Here is a 25445-nt window from a genome sequence, read left to right as displayed (position 1 = left end):
GTCTTAATCTTTGACACCTCAGCCAATGCCCGTGAGCCTTGGCAGAAGCAATGGATAATGGTGCCTGGACCATTACTTTAGATTATAAAAGTAAATATACTTCTAGGGGCGGCTGGGTTGGTCCCTGGCAGGCGTAATGAACACATCTCTCCTCCAGTATCATTTCTAGGTAAGAATAGCAACACTGAAACCAACATATTATGTTACAATCCTTTCTACCAAAAGCAATACTGGCACCTGTTTATAGTTCAGGATGGTGTCATTTAAGACCTGAATGATCTTTCAGATCGGTTAACTACTGATGAATCAAAATCTCCAATTAGCTGAATGTGATAAACACTTACCGCTATTAACCATAATACCGTACTCTTCCAGCAAGAAATTTATGTTAGTCTGATATGATTTTTCTCCTCCTTCACCAAGCATCACCAATATACTCCCACCAGAGTCTAAATACTTTTTCAGACAGTTAAATTCATTTTCGGTAAACTTTTCTCGAGGTCCAGGCAAAACGAACAGAGAAACATCTTGTAGAGTGACGAGAGTAATTTCGTCCTTATTTCTGAATAAAACAGAATCACACAATCACCACATTAAATATTAAGCTTAAATATTGAACAGCAAGTATAAATTTAGTAGAAAATACAGTACTTACACAACGATCCTCCATGTACCTTTCAGTTTGCGATGCAATGTCTTGTAATTCTCATTTATTTTAAATTGTTCTGACTTAGAACAATTAAATACAATTGTATTGCCTCCCTTTTCTTTCAAATCGGTGGTCAAATTCTAGAACCATTAGAAGCATCACATGATATACTGGACCAGTATATAGAAACTTCATTAATCAAAAACCAAAAGTGGCATATTTTCCGTGTGAGACAACATACATAAAATCCCTGTTTCAAAATGAACGATTTGGGATACCCGCTACTTACCTCCACAGGAGCCATGCTTATTTGTAAACATTCTCAAGGGCGCTTTCTGCACCTTTTCGTAGCTGTCACCGGTGTTGACACCAAGTTCAAAATTTGTTGAGACGTCGTTGACTATCCTCATGCGGTACTTTTCACTTCCTTTGGTTTTGCTTTGGTATATAATCATGGAAACGTTGGTTACGCTGAATCATAACGTGTTTCACTTGTTCTTCTATTTTCTTTTTTTCAATTCAATTTGGTTGTGTAAATATGGAAGATGAAGCGTAAAGATTTGTGATATTTAGTCCTATTTCAGTGGGTTTGATTGTTCTTAAAGTACCAACAGGAAGAAATATTTTACATTCGACTGCCTCTTTTGTTTTCTCGTAACATGTTTAGATATGTAAGTCAGTGTCTCCCTAGATAAATATATTTATTTATTATTGGTATTTTTAGGTTAAGGGATATTATAAAGATGTGTGATCGAAATTGTATTAGTTGTGAGTTGTTTCCAGTGACACTAAATTATCAGAATTATCAGCGAAGGAGGGGTTACGGTACACAAGCCGGCTATCTCCAGTTCACTCGTAGGCGCGGTTCACTTGCAATTACATTAGTGAGCAGTTGCCTGTGGTGCACGTTGGAGAGTGGAGGTGTGACTATCGGTGCTAGTATATTACTCCGTGTGGTGCGAGTAGGTTCGGGTGTTCAGTGTTTCGTCTTACTTAGCTTCCTTGGGAGCGGTACGAGGTTTTGTATTATATGTCTTAAATTTTAACTCACTCCCCACTTCATGGCGGAGTCGAGTGGGGGTCAGAGTATGGAGGAGGAGTCTGTAGAAGTTGATACTCGTGAGTACTCTATGGACAATACACTTGTGTTAAATGACCCAACCCCATCGGATCGTAACCGTGCTTCCTCTACTAAGGTTGATGTGTATGCTCTCAAACCTGAAACGCAGACATACGATGATACCCATAAAGGCCCCTATCTAGTATTTGTGGAGGCCATTGATGTAAGTAAGAAATTGGGCAGTATACATCCCATGGCTTTGGGAACACTTTTTTATGACCGTAAATTTTCAGGTGTTACTCAAATTGCTCGGAGAGGTCGCCATAGGATTCAAATTGAGTTTCAGACAAGCACAAAAGCTAACACCAATCCTATCTTAAAGGAAAAAAATCTTAAAGCGTTTATTTCTTCCGCGTCACTATATAAGATCGGAGTTATTCGAGGGGTTGATAAAGATTTGTCCGTAGAGGAAATTTGTCAGGTTGCTGAATCGACCGCCCCTATCGTTGGAGCTCAGAGAATGAACTGCCGCTCCGTTCAGGATGGCCGGGTCAGTTATATTCCAACTGGCACCATTAAACTCACATTTCGTAGCCAGACTTTACCTGCCTTCGTCTCCATTTATCGGGTTCGAACCCAGGTCGACCCGTTTGTCTTTCAACCGACTATCTGTCGGCGATGCCAACGATATGGCCATACCAGAAAAAACTGTAGGGCTCAACTCCCTCGATGTGCCAATTGCGCACAAGATCATGAAACTACAGTAGGGCCTATGTAAGAATCCTACCAGACTTTGTCTCAATTGTTCCGGGGAGCATTCCGTGGGATCTCTACAATGCCCAGAACATAAACGAGAACAGGCTATGAAAAAACAGCAGGCTTTGGAAGTTTCTCCTTGATCCTCCGAGTCCTTTTTTACCCCAGTGTCCAATAGATTCAGCCCCCTTTTGACCCTACAACAATTTCCTCCACTCCAGAAATCTGCGCCGGTTCTACAGAATCAGCAGCCCAGAAAACGTAAATTTACGGCGGTTGTCTCATCCCCCACTCCGAGTCCGGATAGGTCACCAGGGTATGATGTCCAGGGATATCGTGAACTCCTCAAAATACCTCCCTCGGCTACGACTGCCATATCTTCCACTGCCTCTGTATCCGGGACGAGCACTCCCTTTCCTTCCCAGCAGGCTGTGTCGCCTGCGACCGTAAAGCCAGAAACATCCCGGGCTTCGAACCCGGTTTCGAAATTCATTCCAGCTATTTACGATAAACTTGGGGCGTATGCTAAGGCAGCTGAGCACGATGCCACATGGTCAAAAAGACTTCTTACTCTACAGGAGGAAGTTGTGGCTCTTTTACGCAACCTCAAATCTTCTGTTGCTTCACAGAATAGGTCTACCAGGAATGCCGGTAGTAATGTAACCAAATAACACGTATACCCTCTGATAATGGTTGTCTATCTACCTCATATAATATTCATTCCCAATTTCGCGGTACCACAATATAGACGTGTTCGATTCTTGATATCTAACCGTAGTTACCTTATCCATTTCTTTTCTCTCTCTCACCCGGTCTAGTAGTTTCGATACCTTTCTTTCTCCCCTCGGTGTTGACCCGGTCTGTTTGTGATTAGTAGAAAGTCGCCAAGTATCGGTCGCTTTGGCGTGAAGATTAGTCCCCTTGTGTCCTTGTGTTTTTCCTGTGTAGTCGTGTTGTTTCATTCCTTACTTTCCCACCTTTTTTTACACTTTTGACTTTATTTGTCCACCTCCTCCATACTTTGGTTTCTTTGTTCGGTTACGTGGCTAGGTATACCGCTCTCAAGCGAAGCCCATTAAATAATGTAGACAAGACAAGACACTCGTAAGCGCCATCATATGCTATTAAATATGTTCATTAGGGTACAAGGAAGGAGTAGAGGTGCGAAAATAAATTAAAGAGCAACACCCGCCATCGGCCATGGCTAAAGTAGCTACTGTACTTGCATTCTCATTGGTCAACGTGAACAGAATGTGACGTCATTACCATCAATGCTGATAACTACTTTGCGTTACAACCCCTGCTGAATAAAAGCACAAACAAAAAGCACCATGTAAAGGAATCAATGTGAAATACACAACAGCAGTAATTCCCCAGACCCCCTTTGCTTGGTCCAGATCCTATCCTAACGTCCACACGGCAAAGAACCAGTCCAGACCAATTGTGTTTCCACACGAAACTAGAGGCCTAGGGCTGCTTTGCGGCTTCTAACCGTCCAGACCAATGGTTTTGTCCAAATCCTATCCTAACCGTCCGCATGGCAAAAACCAGCCCAGACCAATGGTCTTGTCCAGATTCTATCCTAATGTCCGCACGGAAAGAATCAGTCCACATCCTATCCTAACTTCCGCATGGCAAGAACCAGTCCAGATCAATCATGTTTCCACACAAAAGTAGAGGCCTAGGGCCGCTTCGCAGCTTCTAACTGTCCATTTTTTTCGAGGGGGGCCCCAAAGCTTGCTCTCCCCGCGTGGCAATCAACTCAATCTATATTGCCTCCGACATGCTATTATTTCTAAGAGGAAAGAGATATCAGAGAAGAGTGGGAAGTGATACAAGGAGTATCTGCCTGTTTCCATGTTAGACATGCTACCAAGGCCAGAGTTTGTGTTAGGTATGTGGTATTAAGGTTAAGGAGAAATCCACATAGATGGAAAGAGAAAGAGCCTACATGTAAAACCTGACAAATTGCAATAGCACATGCCAGGATGTGGTTTCTGGATAGGTCCACGTGTTTGTGTTAGTAGAGAAAAGGTATCATGCACCAGCCATGATCCATATTCTGACCATTCCAGTCGTCAAGGGATCAGTCCTTCTGGGCACTGCTGTGATTGCCGCGGGCCTTGCCGGTTGTGGAACCATGCGTCGAGTACCACTAGGGCCTGCCGCACAGCGCCACCCCCTTGGGGTCCCTCGTACCCATTCTCCGATTCCGGAAAATGAGGCCAAGCCTGCCGGGGTGGGGGCCTCCTTCCTCTCTGCCCGTGCCATGGCCCGGTACACAAGGCAACTGTGATGGGAGGCCGGGTGGACCCCCACACAGTTGGCGCACACTGGCGCCTCTTTAAGTGCTGTGCAGGTCGTGTAGTGGTGATCACTCCCACAACGGTTGCAACTCACTAAGAGCCCACACCTCTCCTGCCGGTGGCCCCACCTCAGGCAGCGAGAACACTGCAATAGCTGCCGAGGGGGATGTTTCGGTCTTACCTGGTTGCCACTTCCCGTTGAGGTCCTCTTCTGATTGTCTCCTCGATCGGCTGCTGTCCTGAGAGCAGTCCAGGGTTGCGGCTGGGCGGCCCTCTCCTGGTGGACCGACATCGTCTTCTTCCTCCTGGTCCGGGGGCAGCGTCTTCTTCCCGGGAGTGGCGGTCTCTTCTTGGCAGGGGAGGAGGCCTTGTCCTGGTGACCCTGGGATTGCTGGTGGTCCTGCTGTAGAGACGGCGTCTGCTTCCTCCTGAATGACGGCGGTGGTATCGGTCTGTGGCGACACCCGACTGCGTTCCCTGTCCTGTGGGGTGCACATCGATGTTTGCATCTCGACCGACATGCTGGTAGCCCAAGTGGTGTAAATGTCTAAGACTTGCACAAGACCAGTGGGCTACACAAGTTGTTATTATTGTTACCAATTTGTTCATGGAATGTATGAGAATGGCAACGCACACATTAAATAAATTATTGTATTGATTTGTTTGGCAATGATTATACAAGGTGCATCTAAGAAGTTCGGTGAATGATACCATAACACAAAGAAAACAGAAGTTAGAAACAAAATACCTTTAATCACCTTCACTCTCCATCGGCCACAATACACTTTTGGTACTGTGTATACAGCTGCTCGAAACTGCCAGTGAAGGCATCTTTTGGAATCGATTGAAGCACTGATGTCACATGTTTTTGGATGTACGGTCTGTCAGCACATTGTGTGCCTTTCAGGATTCCCTTGAGGTGGGGAAGCAAAAAGTCTGCGGGTGCCAGATCTGGGAGGTACAGGCGCTCAAGACGTGGCACATCATAAAGAGTTTCCTGCTATCTCAAAAGCATTTGAATCAGTCTTAAACTTTACAAAGCAAAAAATTAATTTAAAAAAAGAAAAATTTGCTTTGTAAGTTGAAAACCATCAATATGGAATGATTCTAATATCTTGTAATTAGTCTTAAACACATTTTCTGCTTACGGCTTCCATTCCATACACTTGCACCAGCATCGCAGGCGTCTCTGTTACCATTTTCACAATTTGTTGCAGAAATTTGTTTATGCGTTGCTCAAAATTGCACTACGACACGAGTCTTTACACTCACTACGTTCAGCTGAGCGCAGCAGACTAACTTGCTTTCAGCTCCTTGTTTTAGCAATACATGGCACTTCTTGATATGTGTCTCTATTCACATGAGCATGCACTCAGTGTTATCACATGTTGTCTTTGCAATATTGGTTCATTCACCTTACATTTTAGCTGCAGACCTTGTATAATTGAAATGGAACAATAGTTTACCTTGTCTCGAAATATTTTGTTTTAATGTGAGCTGTTATAATGTGTCAGTGTAATGAATGTGATATGATGTAATGCCAAATGCCATTCAAAATTTGGGAGAGATTTGGAAAGTACTGTATGCATTCTGATTATTATTATTATTATTATTATTATTATTATTATTATTATTATTATTATTATTATTATTATTATTATTATTTGGTTCCGTTTGGGCCTGCTATGGACCACATGGTTCTTATCTCTAGCAGCTTTCTTCTTTGACCAGTACTCCTTCATTTTTGCACTGTGAATGTCTTTTCGCTCCTGAGTCCATTTCACACCTCCTCCCGGACGTACGGTTTTTCTGTTAGTGACTGGAGAGAGTTTGATGTTCTGATCAACGTTCTGTACCTATTCCTGTCATAAATTTCACTGGGAGCAATGTCCAGTTCTTGAAGGTCTTTTCTGACCAGTCTTGCCCACTTGGCATTAGTCGCTTTCCCTCTAGAGATGGTGTGGAAGATTCTGGAGGTGAACCCCCTGTGGGTGGGGGCGGTAGAATAACACCCACGGTATCCGCTGCCTGTTGTAAGAGGCGACTAAAAGGGGCCCCAGGGACTCTGAACTATGGAGCGTGGGTTGGCGACCACGGGGCCCTTAGCTGAGTCCTGGCATTGCTTCCACTTACTTGTGCCAGGCTCCTCACTTTTATCTATCCTAACCGACCTCTCTTGGTCAACTCTTGTTCTTTTCCGACCCCGACGCTATTAGGTTTGCGAAGGCTAGGGAGTCTTTCATTTTCACGCCCTTCGTGGCCCTTGTCTTCCTATGGCCGATATCTTCATTTTTCGAAGTGTCAGATCCCTTCCAGTTTTCCCTCTGATTAGTGTTATATGGAGGATGGTTGCCCAGTTGTACTTCCTCTTAAAACAATAATCACCACCACCACCACCTCTGGAGGTGAGCCTCTGATTGTCCATTCTCATGACATGACCATAGAACTTCAATCTCCTCTTCCTCATAGATGTTGTAATGCTCTCCAATTGTTGGTACAGTTCGTTGTTGTGCCTGATTCTGTACTTGCCTTCTTCTTTAATACGGCCCATGATTTTTCTCAGGATCTTCCTTTCCTTCAGCTCCAGTTTTCTAAGTTGCCCTTTTCTTATCATGTTTAGGCATTCTGAGGCGTATAGTACTGACGGTCTCACTACAGTAGTTTAATGCCTGATTTTGAGGTTAAGGGAGAGGGATTTGGATTTGTACATACTCTTACATAGGTGGTAGGCATTTTCCAATTTGATGCATCTGCTGTTCATGGCCTGATCTTCATTCATGTTTGGGGTTATCCATTCTCCTAGGTATTGGAAGGAGTTAGTCCTTTGTACTGTTTTGTCCCCCAGTGGGATTGATTTGGGTGCATCTTTGATGTTGGTGATAAACTGTGTTTTGTTGATGGCGATCTTCAGCCCTACTTTAGCTGCTATGTGGTCGAGAGAGGGTAGTTGATGGATAGCTTCCTCCACACTGGATGCCTGGAGTGTAAGGTCATCTGCGAAGGCTAAACAGTTGACTGTTAACTTGTCTTTCTTGTAGCCAATTCTCAATCCAGAGTCATCCTTTAGCATTTTCGTCCACTCACGAATGATTTTTTCAAGTAGGCAATTAAAGAGGATTGGAGATAGGCTATCCCCTTGTCTAACACCTGTTTTGATCTCAAATCTCTGGGACAGTTCCCCTCTGAATTTGATTCTGGTAGTTGGTAAGTGTTGGTAAGAGTTGTTTTCACTAGATTCAAGGTTTTCTTATCTAGTCCCAGTTCAGCAAGTGCCTGGAAGAGTGACTATCTACTGAATCATAGGCCTTCTGAAAGTCAACAAATGTTGCCACGTAGGGTGAGGCGCTTAGGTTTTTGTAAGTGATGATGGTTTTGAGGTTCAGGGTTTGTTCGGCACATGACCTTGACTTGCGAAACCCAGCCTGGTACTCTCCAATGCAGGAGTCTAGTTGAGCCTCTACTCTTGTGAGTAATACTTTGGAGAGTATCTTGTATGTCACTGATACAAGGGAAATCCTTCTGTAGTTGTTGAGATCTGATTTGTCGCCTTTTTTGTGTAACGGGTGGATGATAGTTGAGGTCCAGTCGCTAGGTAACGCTTCTGTCACCCAGATGTTTGATATGATTTCATGGATACTTTGGATTGACTCCTCATCAGTGTATTTCCAGAGCTCTGCTATGATTCCATCCTCGCCCGCTGCTTTGTTACATTTCAATTCTGAAATGGCTTTCTGGATCTCCCCCCTTTGTTGGTGGGAGAGAGTCCGACTTAGTAACATTCTGAGGTTCGAAATGCAGTTTCTCCTTGGGTTCCTTTGAATTTAGAAGGTTGTTGAAATACTCTGCTAGAACTCTTCATTGTTCATTTTCAGCTTTCTGTCAGCTCCCCGAAGGTGAAGTGTAGGGGCTGAGTAGGGTGTTATTTGAGATTTAAAAGTTTGGTAGAAGTCTCTAGTGTTGTTTCTTTGAAAATCCCTCTCTGCTTGTTCAATGATATTTTTATTGTACTGCCTCTTGGTGTTCCTGATAATTTTAGTAGCAGTTTTCCTAACTTCTAAGAAGTTTTTATGTTTTTCCAGACTTTGTAACGGTTCCATTTTAGCCATGCTTGCTTTCTCTCTTCTATTGCTTTGTCACAAGTAGTTGTCCACCATGGATGTTTGTTCTTTCATGACCGCCGGGATGGTGGTTGTCGCTGCATCTATTAGTGCCTTCTGTAGTTGGGGCCAATCTTTTTTGTCTTTGTTTTTAGCCAGGGTCTCGGTGAAGTTATTGTTATCTTTCAGCTTGGCTGGATTGAACCTTGGAATTCAAAGAAAGGTAGTGGTCTGAATCAATGTTTGCACTTCTCAATACTTTGACATTCATCACTTCTTTGCTGTTGCTTCTATTGATGGCTACGTGGTCCAGCTGGAATTCCCCAAGCATTGGGTTAGGGCATCTCCAAGTCATGGCTTTCCTAGGAAGGTGTTTGAAAGCTGTAGATTTGAGGACTAAGTTGTAATTTCTGCACAGGTCAATCAGCCTTTCTCCATTCCTGTGGGTCCTCTTGTGGGCTGGGTAATCTCCAACTATGTTCTTGAATTTTCTCTCTTTGCCAATCTGGGCGTTAAAGTCTCCCATTAAAATAGTTATGTGGTGCTTTGGGATCCAGTCCATTGTCTCTTCGGGTACCCTCCAGAAGGTTTCCACATTTTCAATATCTTTCCTGTTGGTGTCATTAGTAGGTGCATGGAAGTTAACAACTGTGTATGCTTTGTTGAGAGTTTTAAAAGCTATAGTCCATTTGGAGATGAAAAGGAGATGATGGAGTTGATCATTTTGCTGCTGACTATGAAGCCTGTCCCCAAGTGAGGCACATTCTTCATCACTCTTTCACCGGGTTGCCCTTTGTAGATCCGATAACCTTGTGATTCTATCACTTCTTGATCGAGGAATCTGGTCTCTTGCATGGCTGTTATCAGGATGTTGTGTTCAGTTAAAACATCTAGCGTATGTTTTAGTTTTCCTGTCTCTAGGAGGGAGTTGATGTTGATGGTCGCCAAGAACTTAAAATGTTTCTTCGTCTCACATGAAGGTGCAAGCTCCCCAGAATCCAAAGGCTTGCTTCCCCATCAAAACTGGAGATGGATTTTATACCACCTGGGGTAGTTTTTCCGTTGGTCGTTTTCTCCACGTTGCGAGAGTTAAGAAAAAAGTTTAGGGTGGTTACCCGCAGGTAACAATTTGTTAACTGTCAAGGTTGTAAGCCTTGAAGCCCCCAGCACTGATCTGTTCGCCGACCCAACTTCCCGCTGGGATTGGTACCCAACCTTCCACTGGGTTGCTCGGCTTAGCAGGGGCACCTCTTGCAGGTTATGTGCTGGAGTTGGAGTGAAAGAGGCTAGTTGGATTCTCTTGCTGAATCCAATATCTTCATGTTGCAGATGATTGGCAACAACACATTTCACTCCCATTTGCCAGAGTCATAATGACTCCTCCCGGGTTGATTCCCAGGATCCATCATCATCATCATTATTATTATTATTATTATTATTATTATTATTATTATTATTATTATTATTATTATAGCGGCATATGGGGGGCATGAATTAAACAATTATAAAAGAAAAAAACACATTTGGAACATTAAATAAAATTTAGAATCATTAAAACCCTATCATAAAATCAAAATGAAACAAGGTAAAGTACATGGAAACTAACGGCAGGATGCGCAGAGCGGAAGGAACCCTATGAGGTTGTGGATCAAAGGGCTATTGTGGCCGAAACTTCAACCAAAGAATAATTTAGTTAATGCCTACTTATAGTTAACACTTATTTATTATAAAAACATGAAAAGAAAGGAAATGAACACTACTGGTAGCATAAAACAAAAAATACAAACCCTGATGAAATGAAGTTGCATCAAAGAAAATTAAAAGTTGAACATCTGAAGCGAACACCAAAGGAATAAAAAAAATACAGGTCAAAGGAAAACATTTTAAAATGAATTTGAATTACTGGGGTCAAGCGTAATGAAAAGTGAGTTTGAGTTACAAAACTGTTAAAATAAGCTTGCCTTGTGCCAACGTGTTGAACAGATTTACACCATCATAAATGAGAATTGATTTCTGATAGAAAGACCGACGGGTAAACTCCTATGACAAATTAAAACGTGAAATGAAACAAAGTTACATTAGGAAATTTAAGATTTGCTTATCCCAAGAGAAGGCAGATCTCCCATGGAACACAGAGCTCACGGACAACACATCTGCTCTACATGACGCCGAAGACAGAATTCAGACACCCTGCGACGTACTTCCCAAAGGTAGCCTGTGATAGATGGTGCAACTGGAAATGGCACCGCAAAATTAATGACCAGTGACCGCACAGGAGTTACCTTTTGATTTATTTAAACCAATCAAATTTAAATGTTTAATTGGGGGCTTGTTATCTTGTCCTTTGGAAACGTCTTAAAATCTTGTGCAAGTCCCAGAAAAATCAACACATTATATAGCTGTCCCACATTTTTTGACGATAGAATTTAATACAATTTGATATTATCCAAAATTTACTTGAACTCTGTCAAATATATAAACTCTCACAGCACACATCACAATAATAATAATAATAATATAATTTATAATATATTATAATTTTTTAATCTGGCACTAAAATGTGCTTATGAGAGACAGAATAATAACAGTATTGTCCTGAAGCTACATCTGCAACTGCATCCGTTTGTTACTTTCAGATTCATCACCGAAGTGCCCTCTTATGCCAGAAGGTGACGAGGATGTGCCGGCTGAATCAGAACTTCCCAAAATATTACAGTATTTATGAACCTGATTACTTAGAGGTGAGTTTGAATGTTGATCTGTTTTAATATGACATTTATATTGCAAAGTTTCTGTTAAGAGGAAGTAGAAAATCAGCCTGTGTTTTCTTTTGCAGACTGGAAAGTCTAAAATTCCAGTATATGACACACTAAATATTCAAATTAAAGGCTATGATTACCCTGTTTTGGAAAACTACCAGAGATTTGTTTACAAGATTGCTACAAGCATGGGTGTAGAAGTTGAAGATGGGTAAGTGTAAAAGATTTTATTAGAGTTATATATTTTTTATTTTCTACGGTCTCTTTTCTACCATTATAATCTGTTCCACATACTATTTCTATGTTGTCTTACTTTATTATTTGCAAGGGATCACTGACTGTTGAAGGAAAAGAGGGTCCTTTTCATGAGAATTTATTGAAGGATCATTGCAACTGATGCTGTGTTATCAAGTCATATATAGACAGATACAAACTTGAAAGGGGACAGTTTATATATTGAACACAATGATAGACCAATGTGGGAAGAGGGAGCAAGGCGAGACAAGGACAGACGTGAAAACAGAAAAAGACAAGGACAATTTCTGTTGTCTTCAAATAGATGGCCCCTCTCTTTATCAACCCATAAAAGAACCCATGGTACTAGAGCCCTGATGGACCTTCATCTACCAAGCGACTGCTGCTCAACCCAAAGGTCTGCAGTTTGGAGGTATGCATGGTTAGCATGAAGAATCCTCTCAGCCATTATTCTTGGCATGTAGACCGGTATTTCATCATCAGATAGCTTCTCAGTTGTTCTCATATAGACTGAGTGGACCTTGAGCCAGCCCTCGGTTCCAGGTAAAAATCTCTAACCTGGCTGAGAATTGAACCCAAGGCCTCCAGGTAAGAGGCAGATTTGCTGCCGCTAGACTGCAGGCCGGCACAATGTCCGTAAGTGTGTGTAATTGGAAAGTGAGTGTGTATGTGTGGTGTGTTGCGTTGTATTCTGCTGAAGCCCAGACATTCAATGTGTAGCAGTGCTTGGGGGCATAAGAAAACAATTATAAAAGGAAAAACATTTGGAACTATAAATAAAATTTAGAATCCAAAAAACCATATCATAAAATCAAAATTAAACCAGGTAAAACAAACGGAAACTAATGGCAGGATGTCGACAGCAGATGGAACCCTACGAGGTTGAGGATTGAAGGACTTTTATAGTTAATACCTATTTATTATTTTTAAAAAACATCAAAGAAAAGGAAATAAGGAACACTACCGGTAACATAAACACAAAATAGAAAAAAATGAAATGGCGTATGGCTTTTTAGTGCCGGGAGTGTCCGAGGACATGTTCGGCTCGCCAGATGCAGGTCTTTCGATTTGACACCCGTAGGTGACCTGCGCGTCGTGATGAGGATGAAATGATGATGAAGACTACACATACACCCAGCCCCAGTGCCAGTGAAATTAACCAATGATGGTTAAAATTCCCGACCCTGCCGGGAATCGAACCCGGGACCCCTGTGACCAAAGGCCAGCACGCTAACCATTTAGCCATGGAGCCGGACACAAAATAGAAATACAAACCCAGATGAAATGAAGTTGCAGTCTTACAATCTTACCGATACTAGTTTTCGTGGAAAGTACTTGTAATATAGATGTTGATTCCCGTAGGGAATTTAAAATATTTGTTCCGAATGAGTAAATTTATAATACCAATATAAATGGTCCGTTATTGGACATTATAAATTTTCCAGCTAACTCATTCTTGGTTGCCAGCGTTTCGCCCCCGTGTGCTAGGCTGGGCTCATCAGTTGGTACCTAGCACACCCACCAAGACGCTGGCTAGTGCATACCGTGAAGGTCACTGCGTAGGCTAGTTGTAGCCACCGGCAGTGCCAATGCACTATGAGACACTTTGTCTCATTATTAAAAATTGATGCCTGCTTGGCCGTCAGATGATATAGATGTTGATTCCCGCAGGGAATTTAAAATATTTGTTCCAAATGAGTAAATTTATAATACCAATATAAATGGTCTGTTATTGGACATTATAAATTTTCCAGCTAACTCATTCTTGGTTGCCAGCATTTCGCCCCCCTGTGCTAGGCTGGGCTCATCAGTTGGTACCTAGCACTCCCACCAAGACGCTGGCTAGTGCATACCGTGAAGGCCACTGCGTAGGCTAGTTGTAGCCACCGGCAGTGCCAATGCACTATGAGACACTTTGTCTCATTATTAAAAATTGATGCCTGCTTGGCCATCAGATGATATAGATGTTGATTCCCATAGGGAATTTAAAATATTTGTTCCGAATGAGTAAATTTATAATACCAATATAAATGGTCCGTTATTGGACATTATAAATTTGGCACTGCCGGTGGCTACAACTAGCCTACGCAGTGACCTTCACGGTATGCACTAGCCAGCGTCTTGGTGGGTGTGCTAGGTACCAACTGATGAGCCCAGCCTAGCACACGGGGGCGAAACGCTGGCAACCAAGAATGAGTTAGCTGGAAAATTTATAATGTCCAATAACGGACCATTTATATTGGTATTATAAATTTACTCATTCGGAACAAATATTTTAAATTCCCTATGGGAATCAACATCTATATCATCTGATGGCCAAGCAGGCATCAATTTTTAATAATGAGACAAAGTGTCTCATAGTGCATTGGCACTGCTGGTGGCTACAACTAGCCTACGCAGTGGCCTTCACGGTATGCACTAGCCAGCGTCTTGGTGGGTGTGCTAGGTACCAACTGATGAGCCCAGCCTAGCACACGGGGGCAACCAAGAATGAGTTAGCTGGAAAATTTATAATGTCCAATAATGGACCATTTATATTGGTATTAAGTACTTGTAATGTGAAGTGACCACCTTCACCAAAAAAAATAAAATACAGGTCAAAGGAAAATAATTCCAAATGAAGCAGATTTACTGAGGCCGAACTTAGTGAGAAATTAATTTAAATTACAAAACTGTTAGAAAAAAGCTTGCCTTGTGCCAACTTGAAGATGGATGTAAAACATTACAATAGATTTCTGATAGAAAGATCAACTCCTTTGACAAATTAAAACGTGAAATGAAATAAAATAAAGTTACATTAGGAAATGTAAGATTTGATTTGCTTACCCCAAGAGAAGCCAGATCTCCCGGACAACACGTCCGCTATACATGATGCCGAAGACAGAATTGAAGCTCCTGTGCCACGTGCTTCCTCAAGGTAGCCTGCACAGAGTGGTGCAACAGAAAATGGCGCAGCAAAATTAAAGACCATTGACCGCACAGGATCTACCTTTCGATTTATTTAAACCAGTCAAATTGAAATGTTTAATTGAACGCTTGTTATTTTGTCCTTGGAAACATCTTGAAGTTTGTATCTTGTGCAAATCCCAGAAAAATTGACATGTGCAGTATAAGGTGTCCTACAAATTTCAACGATAAAATTGAATACAATTTTTAAATGATCCAAAATTTCCTTGAAGTAGCCCCAATATATAAACTCTTGCAGCACATGTCACACAATAAGAGAGACAATTGAGAGGATGGTAGTTTTCAAGATGTGGTGTCAGCAGAAAATGTTGGACAAGGAGGATGGCCATTGCTGAGTTGTTAAACAAAGTACAAGAGATGAGGCAACTGCCAAGTTAAATTAGAAAGTGACAGCTCATCCAGGTAGGGTGTAGGCTTCAGCATGACAGTTTGATAACTCAAGTGATTGAAGGTTAAATATAAAGCAGGCTAAGAAAGACCTTGTGAAGACATTACTTGAGAACCCCGGACTGTCAAGCTATGAAAAAAGCTAAGCGCATATAGTGACTAATTTAATATATTTTTTCATTTATGATTCGAAAATTTATATTTTAAAGTCTGTAATAGATAATATGAAAAAGGATACAGCTGCAGGAGATGACGGACTAACAGTTAGCATTCTTAAACTTGCTGGGGAGGCAACCGCAAATTATTTGGCTAAAATTTTTACTTCTTTTCTCCAACGAGGATCAATTCCCAAATCTTAGAACAAAGCAAAGATCACCCTACTTCACAAAAAAGGTAGTATCCACAACATAATGAACTATCATCCTATCAGCCTGTTGGCCGTCCTGTACAAAGTCTTTTCCAAGGTCGTGACTAATAGAATCACCTCAACTCTTGACTTAGCCCAACCCATTGAACAGGTGGGTTTTCGCAGTGGTTTTAGCACCATTGACCACATACTTGCTCTACGAGAAGTAATCAGCCAAATGAATGAATACCAACTGCCCCTCTGCTTAGCATTTGTTGATTTTGAAAAGGCATTTGATTCTGTTAACCACTCATCTGTCCTTTTGGCATTAGCTGAACAGGGAGTGGAAGCAGCCTACATCAACATACTTAAGGACATATATGAATCATCTTCTGCCTTTGTTAGTGTCAGTGAAACAACTGAAGATTTTCCCATTCAACGTGGTGTAAAACAAGGTGACCCCATCTCACCAAAGCTCTTCTCTGCAGTTTTAGAAATGGCAGTGTCCAAAATTCAATGGAAATATCGAGGCATCAGAATCAATGGGATGAGGCTGAATCACTTGAGATTTGCAGACGATATAGTATTGTTGGCTAACTATATGGAAGAACTGCAATCACAAGTACGCGATCTTATACTAGTTTGTCAGGAAGTAGGCCTCAAGATTCATCTGTCCAAGACAAAGGTCAGGCATAACAAGTGAACAACTTCAGAAAATGTAGTGATAGAGGGAATAACTATTGAAAATGTTGGTGAATACATCTACCTTGGCCAACAAATTAACATGAAAGGAGATATATGTCAAGAAATTTTCCGAAGAATCAAATTAGGATGGCAGGCATTCGGACGTTATTCAACCGTCTTCAAATCCAACATGTCAGTAAATCTAAAGACCATTGCATTCTCCCTGTCATGACCTATGCCTGTGAGACCTGGACAATGAATGAGTTCACTAAACAGAAACTAAGAACTGCCCAGAGAGGAATGGAGAGGTCTCTGCTTGGGTTTACCAGAAGAGATAGAAAAAGGGCCCATGACATAAGAGCAGTCACAAATGTCGTTGACATCATAACGAGAATTTCAACCTTGAAGTGGCAATGAGCAGGACATGTGGCCCGAAGAAGGGATGACAGATGGACCAAGGTTGTTCTCAAATGGAGCCCAAGATATAAATTGAGACCGCGAGGAAGGCCACCGGATCGCTGGGACAAGGACATCCGTAAAATCGCCGGAGTTAATTGGCAAAACATCGCTCGAGATCGCTGGAAGTGGAGGCAACTCCCAAATACTTACCTAAGTTTCAGACTTCAAGAGGCCACATCAGTTATTGATAGAACTGGCTGATTGTGATTGTGAATAAATGACAAAGTAAGTAAGTAAAAGTTGGAAAAAAAATTTTTTTAAACAATTTCAAGATTTATATATACCGTATTTACGCAAATAATACCCGCATTTTTTTTTTTTTATGAGTCACGAAATTGGGGTGCGGGTTTTATTTGAGTCAACTTTGGCATTTTTTTCAAAATCAGCCTTCCTAAAGTTAGGGTGCGGGGATTATTCGCGTCATCATCATCGTTGACCAACTCCAGTTTCCCAGGTGTGGTATATGAGCCCCTTCCATTTTGTTCTGTCCATGAACCATTCTTCGTTTACAATCCGCTCCCAATCCTGTTCTCTCTCCTCTACATCCTTCTTCACAAAGTCTGCCCATTTTTCTCTAGGTCTGCCCACTGGTCTCTTTCCCCTAATTTCTCTTTCATACTCCTTTCTTGCAGACCTGTTGGCACTCATTCTTTTCACATGACCAAACCACTTCAGTCTTGCCTTTTGGATCTTCTGGAGTAAGGAGTCTTCTAGTCCTACGTCTTCTCTGACTTTTTCATTCCCGATTTTATCCCTCCTGATCTTCTGGATCATTGTGCGTAGGAACTTCATTTCTGCTGCTTGGAGTTTCGAGTTGTCCTTTCTTGTTAATGTAGCGGTTTCCAGGCTGTATGTGGGGATAGGGGTGTAGTATCATTTATACAGTGTCATCTTGGTTTTGAGTGGTACTTGTTTATCCCATAGTAGCTGTCTTACTTGGAGGTAAAAATGTATTGCTTTGCTGATTCGACTGTTTACTTCATATTTAGCTAAGTTATCCTTGGACATTATACTACCCAAGTACTTAAATTCTGTGACACTGTCCAGCTTAGTGCCATTTAGCATGATTTCTGGCTGATTGTCACCCTTCTGTACCTTCATCACCACCGTTTTAGCCTTGTTGATGTTTAATCCATATCTAAAGATAAAAATTTCATGATGTTCCGTATTGAACTGTATCACAATTAAATTGAAATAACAATAATAACGTAGTTCAACCTATTCAATACAAATAAATAAGAAATGTAGAGTTACATTTCTATTGAATTATAAGCGGAAGCGATACTGGTTTCGACCCCAATCTGGGTCATCATCAGCCGAATAAAATGCAAAAACAATGCATAGGTAAATAAGAAATTAAAGAATGAGTCTTTCACAAAAACTGTTGAAGAGGCAAAATAAGATGATGGGAATTGGCACTGTGCGATTTTAAATCGTGAAAACTAGAAGAAGTAGAAGGTCAGTCACTTATACGAATTAAGGTGCGATTCTGAATAGTAGCACAACACACTCAAAGTTCGGCACTGTCTCCAAATGTTTACGAGAAGAGGTCAGGCACGAAGTCACAACACAATTTAATGAATATGAAGTCCAAAATAGTGTAGAAATCGAAGATGAGTCGCTTGATTGAAGCGAATTGCTAGCTCCTGAAGATCAGTGCGACACAATCAATGTCCAGCACTGTGCTTTCAAATGCCGAAGGAACTCAGTGAATAGCTTGATGATCCAGTCCCTAATTGTTTCGGTTGCGAAAATGTGTATGTATATATATATACACACATAATGTGTGTGTGTGTGTGTGTGTGTGTGTGTAGATCATCAAGCTATTCACTGAGTTCCTTCGGCATTTGAAAGCACAGTGCTGGACATTGATTGTGTCGCACTGATCTTCAGGAGCTAGCAATTCGCTTCAATCAAGCGACTCATCTTCGATTTCTACACTATTTTGGACTTCATATTCATTAAATTGTGTTGTGACTTCGTGCCTGACCTCTTCTCGTAAACATTTGGAGACAGTGCCGAACTTTGAGTGTGTTGTGCTACTATTCAGAAGATCGCGCCTTAATTCATATAAGTGACTGACCTTCTACTTCTTCTAGTTTTCACAATTTAAAATCGCACAGTGCCAATCCCCATCATCTTATTTTGCCTCTTCAACAGTTTTTGTGAAAGACTCATTCTTTAATTTCTTATTTACCTATGCATTGTTTTTGCATTTTATTCGGCTGATGATGACCCAGATTGGGGTCGAAACCGGTACCGCTTCCGCTTATAATTAAATAGAAATGTAACTCTACATTTCTTATTTATTTGTATTGAATAGGTTGAAGTACATTATTTGTTATTTCAATTTAATTGAAATCCATATCTCTCAAACTCCTGACTCCACCCCTGCAGTCTCTCTTCTACATCTTTCTCTGAGTTACCCCAAATTACTACATCATCTGCAAATGCAAATGCTTTTAAGTCTTGTTGCCCCGTTTCTTTTAGTGCCTTTAATATGGTATCCATTACAATGATAAATAATAGGGGCGACAAAGCACTACCTTGTTGTACTCGCCTTTTTGTCGCAAACCAGTCCGATAGTCCAGAACCGACTTGTACACAGCTTCTGGTTTTCTTGTAAAGCACCTTAACTTTCGAAATTAGACTGTCTCGAACTTCGAGCTTTCTCAGGCATTCCCTAATAAGCTCCCTTGGTATGCTGTCATAGGCCTTTTCGATGTCAAAGAACAGTAGATATAAAGGCTTCTCTTTTTCCCAATGTTTTTCCATCAGCATCCTGACAGCAAATATAAGATCTGTTGTTCATCTTCCAGGCCTAACGCCATATTGTTCCTCTTCTAAAAGTGGTTCTACAATTTCTCGTAGTCTATTCTCTATAATTTTTTCCAGAATTTTTAGTCCATGAGAGAGTAGAGTGATGCCACGGTAGTTGGTACAATTCCGTCTGCTGCCTTTCTTGAATATAGGTACAATTATTCCTTCCTTCCAGTCTTCTGGGATGGTATTTTTCTGCCATACTACATTTAGGAAGATCCAAATGCTATATACTAATTGTAAAAGCTGTATCAGAATTGGAGATGGTCACTCTGAATGGTTCAATACAACCAAAGGGGTACAACAGGGAAGTGCCTTATCACCTCTTCTATTCATAGCAGTTATGGATACCATTTTAAAGGAACTGAAAGGAAAAGGTAATAAAGATCTTCAGGCTCTGGTGTTTGCAGACGATGTGGCAATATGGGATGAAACAGAGAAGGGAGTGCAAAATAATCTGAATGCATGGTGTAAGAAGTTTGATGATTATGGAATGAAATTGAACCCATCAAAAACAGTAGCATTGAAAATCAGCAGACATAATGCAGAATGCAACGTGAAAATACAGGACCACCAACTTCAAGTACTACACCAATTAGTTATTTAGGAAGCGTAATGGCTAGTAATAACAGAGCTGAGATAGAAATAACAAACAGAGTAACCAAAGGCTCTAACTTTTATAGTATCGTTAGACACCTACTATGGGATGAGAAGGTCTCACAAAGAACAAAAATGACCCTGTACAAGTCATATTTCATTCCCATCCTTACATATTCTCTGGAAACCTGCACACTAACACCAAAGGATTGTAGTAGGATTCAAGCCTGTGAAATGAAATTTCTTAGAACTGTCCTCCAAAAGACTCGACTTGATCATGTGAAAAATGATGAGATCCGATCTAACCTAGGTCTAAATGAATCGATGGAGGAAAGACTTAGGTCTTCTAGACTTAAATGGTTTGGGCATATTAAACGAATGAATAGCACAAGGTTACCATGTGCTTATTTGGAAAAGAGAATAACAGGTGGAAGACCAAGAAGAAGATGGATGGACCAACTGAGGGAAGACATGGAGAAAAGAGGATGGAATTGGGAATCTGTCTTGGATAACGAAATATTTTTGGATAGGCAACTTTGGAAGACGCTCGTTTTCAAACACCCTACCCGGCTCGCTGGAAGGGCAAACCGATGATGATGACGACATTTAGGAGTCTATATAGCCATTGGATTGCTAGGGTTCCTCCTGCTCTTAACATGTCCACACTTAACTCATCTATTCCTGCAGCTTTCCCTTTCTTCATACTTTTAAGGCTCTTCTTTATCTCCAGCCATGTGATTGGTGGCTCCATATTTTTACTGGGCTCTTCACTTTTTCCAGATTCTTCTCTGTTTTTGAATTACATTTGATGCCTCTCCATTCAGGAGCTTGTCAAAGAAGGTCTCGGGGCCGATGACCTTCGATGTTAGGCCCCTTAAAACAACAAGCATCATCAAGAAGGTCTTGAATTCTCTCCTGATTCCATTTTCCTCTTGTACTACTGATCCACTGTCCTGCTCTATTACCTTGATATCTTCTAGGTTATTTAATTTGTTTTTAATTACTCTGTAAAGAAGTTTCTTGTTTCCTCTGCTGTCCTCTTCCAACTTTTCCACAAGCTCATTCCATTTTTTCTCTTTCTCTTCTCTTACTATCCTCTTAGCTGTAAGTTTTTTTGCCCTGTAGAGTTCCTGTAGTTTAGTTATTTCTTTGGCCACCTGGATCTTGTGCATCTCTTTGCTTTTCTTTGTCTAGCATCTTTTTTGCCCAATTTCTCTCTTTTATAACCAATCTGACTCTGTCATTCCACCAAGGTGTCTCTTTTTCTTTCATGGTCGATCCTGTTACTCCACACAGGTCTTTAGCTTCACCCACCAAAGTATCCTTAAACATTTTCCATTCTTCTTGTACTGTATTCATTTTCCCTTTTGGTAAGTGTCTCTGTATCCTTATTTTATATTCTTCCTTCAGCTTGGCGTCTTCTAATTTCCAAGTTTTCACTTTACTTTTTCTTTTCTTCGGGGTTGTGTTAGCCACATGATTTAGGTCTGCAATCAATAATCTATGATCACTGTCCATACTCTCACTGGGGATAACTTTGTCATCAGTTACATATTTCCCTCCTCCTTTGTTAGTGATGATATAGTCGATGAGAGACTTATGTTTTCCATCCCAGCTATATCTTGTTGTCGTGTGGCTGTCTTGTTTTTGGAAGAAGGTATTTTTGATGATCAGTCCATTTCTGCACAAATCAAGTAGTTGTTCGCCTTCTGCATTTCTGTTCCCAAACCCATGTGGTCCAATGATTTCCTCATAACCAAGTCTGTCTGTCCCAACTTGTGCATTTAAGTCCCAAATGATGATGACATTTTCTTCATCAATTATATCTTCTAGATCTTGATAGAATTGTTCCTTCTCTTGAGCACTATATCCAACTTGTGGTGCATATACCTGCACTACCGTGTAATTTGTGGACTCCAGCTACATAGATAATTTAATGATCCTATCATTCTTATAGGATACTTCGGTAATGGCATCCATATCTTTTGTCATCAGGAAAGCTACACCATTTCTGGCCTCTTCCTCGCGTCCACTCCATACTAATTTGTAGCCATCTCTGAGAATCTTGCTACTTGCCTTTCTCCATTTTGTTTCACTCATTCCCAATATGGATAGATTTTTTCCTCTTCATCATATCAATAAGTTCTTCAGTTTTTCCAGCCAGGGTCAAAATATTCATAGTCCCAATTCTTACATTGTTCTTTGGACGTATCTTTCATTGGAGCCATGTTGGCCATCATACCTGCCAGATCTGCTCGAAGACTTTGTCAATTTCGATATTAATTTTGATCTCCATCCGGGACTCGTTTGATTGTTGAAAGCAATTCGAAGATGCTACCACTGGCTTGCTAGGCCTACCATGGATCTTCGCCTTGATATTTTGTTATGCACTAGATGGTCAGTGCCTGAAACGCATTTCCTCATGTCAGTTAAGTCTATGGTTTACCCGCCAATACTCGGGAGGCTGATTGCAATGGTTGCCCACTGGGCGATGGGGCCGCCACATCCCTACGCCTATTCGCGTAAATGCGGTAATTGTTCTGTTGATAAGTATATTTGTACCAATGTACCAAGTCCAAAGATTGTTGATGTTTTGGCACGCTGAAGAAGAGAGTAGTTAGCTCTCGAAACGTACAGTAATTAGGCATAATAAAATATGTAAAGTATTGACAAGGCGGGAAAGTGTTCTATAAAAATTTGAAGATAAGTCAATACGGACAGGATTAACCAACATGGTGAAAATAATCAAAGATGAGCTTATTGCAAGTTTTACATCTGGTCTTCAACATGTTTGTAATGTCCATGAGTGGGACAGTGGCAGTAGATTCAAAAAATCTGAACACAGTGCTAATGGGGAAGATAAGAACAATATAAAAAGTCTTGTGTCACCAGTCATCATTAATCCAAGTAACTAAACTCTCCTAGTGTGTTTGCCTCAACTCCACTGCAGTTGCCGTCCTTTCAGGAAATGTTTCTCGTATTTTGCTAACTGCATAGGAAGGTATATTTTTTCGTATTCCAGGAATTGGTCCAATGTATAAATTGCCTGTATCCAGTATAACATCATGTAGAGTGTGTATTTTTATTTGTGACACTCTTTTAGTTGTATGTATAATTATTAAATGTCTTGCATTGTTCAACATATCAGGGTTCAGGATTACAGTATCAACATTATTGTGTAACATAATACAGTACGCACTTCCCCTAACCTCATTTATCACTTGACTTTCATGCCAACACACACATTCATTACAGGTAGATTTTTTAATATATAAACTACTCACACCATTCTAAAGTAGACTTTCTTTTGCTGCAATTGTAGGATTTTTTTTTTTTTTTTTTTTTTTTTTTACCACTTCAACTTGTAGTGGGCTCCAGTTGTTATGATTTATATCTACAAATCGTTATAAATAATCAACAACTATGTCGGTAGGAAACTTCTTTCCTACTAACATAACAATGGTAGGAAGAACATGTGCATACTCGCAAAGGTCGAAGCAGTGACGCCTGATTTAGCCTTGCCACTAGTGATGTCAGTGGCTTTGGAGAAATACCTGAATAACTATGCATTTCCTGCAACAACAGGACAAAAATAGTTTGCTTTCAAATCAGAATCCCTCTCACTTTCGATGTTCTGTTAAAAATACATTTTTAACCTGAAATGCACCGTTAAGCTGGTCTTTATAATATCTCGAAGGAACATCCCAGGGTCTTATGCCAGAGAAAAGTTCATCGTAAAGAATTTGGCGAGGGAGACATGCCCAGTCCATCTGAGTCAGTGACCAGTGATTGAAACTTTCAAATAGTACTTGCTTTCTCGGAAAGTGCAAGATTGGTCGTATGGGGCCGAGTTTCTGCGGGTGAAAGTGCTCAAGCTTCTTTATGTCATGGTGGTGTAAGGTTCAGGCTCCACGTCCATGTAGTATGTAGCATTGAAATTACTACAGCTCGGTAGACCGTGAGTTTGGTGTGGATAGTTAAATCTTCGTTCATGAAGGCTCTCCGGGATAGTCATCCAAATGCCACGTGTATAGCACGGTGTCTGTTTTCTCCACCTTATTTCGAAGTACATAATTTAGACAAGATGATCCCAAGGTATGAAAAGTGGTCAACTTGTTCTACTGTCGTATACACAGTAATATACCGTACTTTATAATATGTAAAACTAAATTTTATTTTTGAGTTTGAATGAAATTTAAAATGCTGGGCACATGGGACTCTGATGGTGTCATAGTGGTGATTTTTCCTGCATTACCACAAACCCATCAGGATTGACTCAGAATACTTTGTGAAATATTTTTTTTATCCCCCCCCCCCCCCCCCTCAGAGAGGTAAGTTCCCAGGCATAGTGTTCTTCTGATGATGATGTAAAGTATGCTTGTGTAGCAGTATATTATCTCTGTCTCCAGAGGATGTTGAGTAATTCTGGGGTGCTAGTCCTGACACAGAGCTATTTAGAAACAAAAAATTTTGAAAATGTAATTTTGATTTTTGAGCATACTACATTGGTATGCGTTTGTGTTTAATAGTGTGCAAGACACTTCCACCATGCTCCCAAGTGAGTGAGGAGTCACTCAACCATTGAAGTGACCATAGTGAATGTTGCTTAATTGTAAATTTGATTCATGCCCTCTTGCTGTACCAGCGTTTTTATGACTGAAACAAGTTCAAATTCATTTTAATTATGAACCAAGAAAAGTATAATATTTGTGAGAAAAATCACTTAAATGAAAATGCCGAGGAGCATAGGACACTGAAAGAATTGGTCAGTGGGCAGATGGCACCTGCACTGCTGCAGACTCATCAGTATTGACACCGAATACTACGTGTTAGATAACAGAATATGGGATGCAACAAGTTATGTGTCATCATCATCTACATCTACTAAACGTAATGCCTTGTCGCTGTAGCCACATCTGACGATCTTCTGCTAGCCTGTTCATGTTACTATATGAACCACATGCCAGTTCACCGACGGAATTCCTGATGTATGACATCCTTGGTCGTCCCCTGGTCTCTTTCCCAGTACTTTGCCTTCAATAATGGTTTTGAGAAGAGAGCCATGTCTCAGTATATATCCAAGGAATTTTGATTTCCTCTTCTTTATTGTATTTAATAAACATCAATCCTCTTTTACGTTCGTTAAAACAAGGTCATTTGTTTTTTATCCATCCAACTTTTTAAAAAAAAGTTCTTCTCCAAAACCACATTTCTGCACCCTCAAGTTTTGTTACGTCCTGTTTTCCTAATGTCCAGGTTTTGCTTCCATACAGGAGAACACCAAGCTCGATAGCTGCAGTCGC

General features: G+C 40.8%; 2 protein-coding genes across 2 annotated transcripts in view; one reads left to right on the top strand and one right to left on the bottom strand.

Moving 5' to 3' along the window:
- Positions 1 to 959, bottom strand: part of IFT52 (intraflagellar transport 52) — a 30698-nt gene extending 29739 nt beyond the window's left edge. Inside the window, exons 1-3 of the mRNA XM_067153593.2 lie at positions 939 to 959; positions 656 to 789; positions 345 to 562 (exon numbers count right to left, since the gene is read on the bottom strand). Coding sequence (XP_067009694.1) covers positions 345 to 562; positions 656 to 789; positions 939 to 953 — 367 coding nt within the window. The 5' untranslated portion in view covers positions 954 to 959. The remainder of the gene's footprint in view (positions 1 to 344; positions 563 to 655; positions 790 to 938) is intronic.
- Positions 960 to 1162: 203 nt separating this feature from the next.
- Positions 1163 to 25445, top strand: part of mRpL48 (mitochondrial ribosomal protein L48) — a 40489-nt gene continuing 16206 nt past the window's right edge. The window contains exons 1-3 of the mRNA XM_067153591.2: positions 1163 to 1320; positions 11505 to 11609; positions 11705 to 11838. Coding sequence (XP_067009692.1) covers positions 1309 to 1320; positions 11505 to 11609; positions 11705 to 11838 — 251 coding nt within the window. The 5' untranslated portion in view covers positions 1163 to 1308. The remainder of the gene's footprint in view (positions 1321 to 11504; positions 11610 to 11704; positions 11839 to 25445) is intronic.

The sequence above is a fragment of the Anabrus simplex genome, chromosome 9, assembly GCF_040414725.1.
Source record: "Anabrus simplex isolate iqAnaSimp1 chromosome 9, ASM4041472v1, whole genome shotgun sequence".
NCBI classification, from domain to species: Eukaryota; Metazoa; Arthropoda; class Insecta; order Orthoptera; family Tettigoniidae; genus Anabrus; species Anabrus simplex.
The sequence above is the reverse complement of the archived record's forward strand: the minus strand, read 5'-3'. Positions and strand labels throughout refer to the sequence as shown.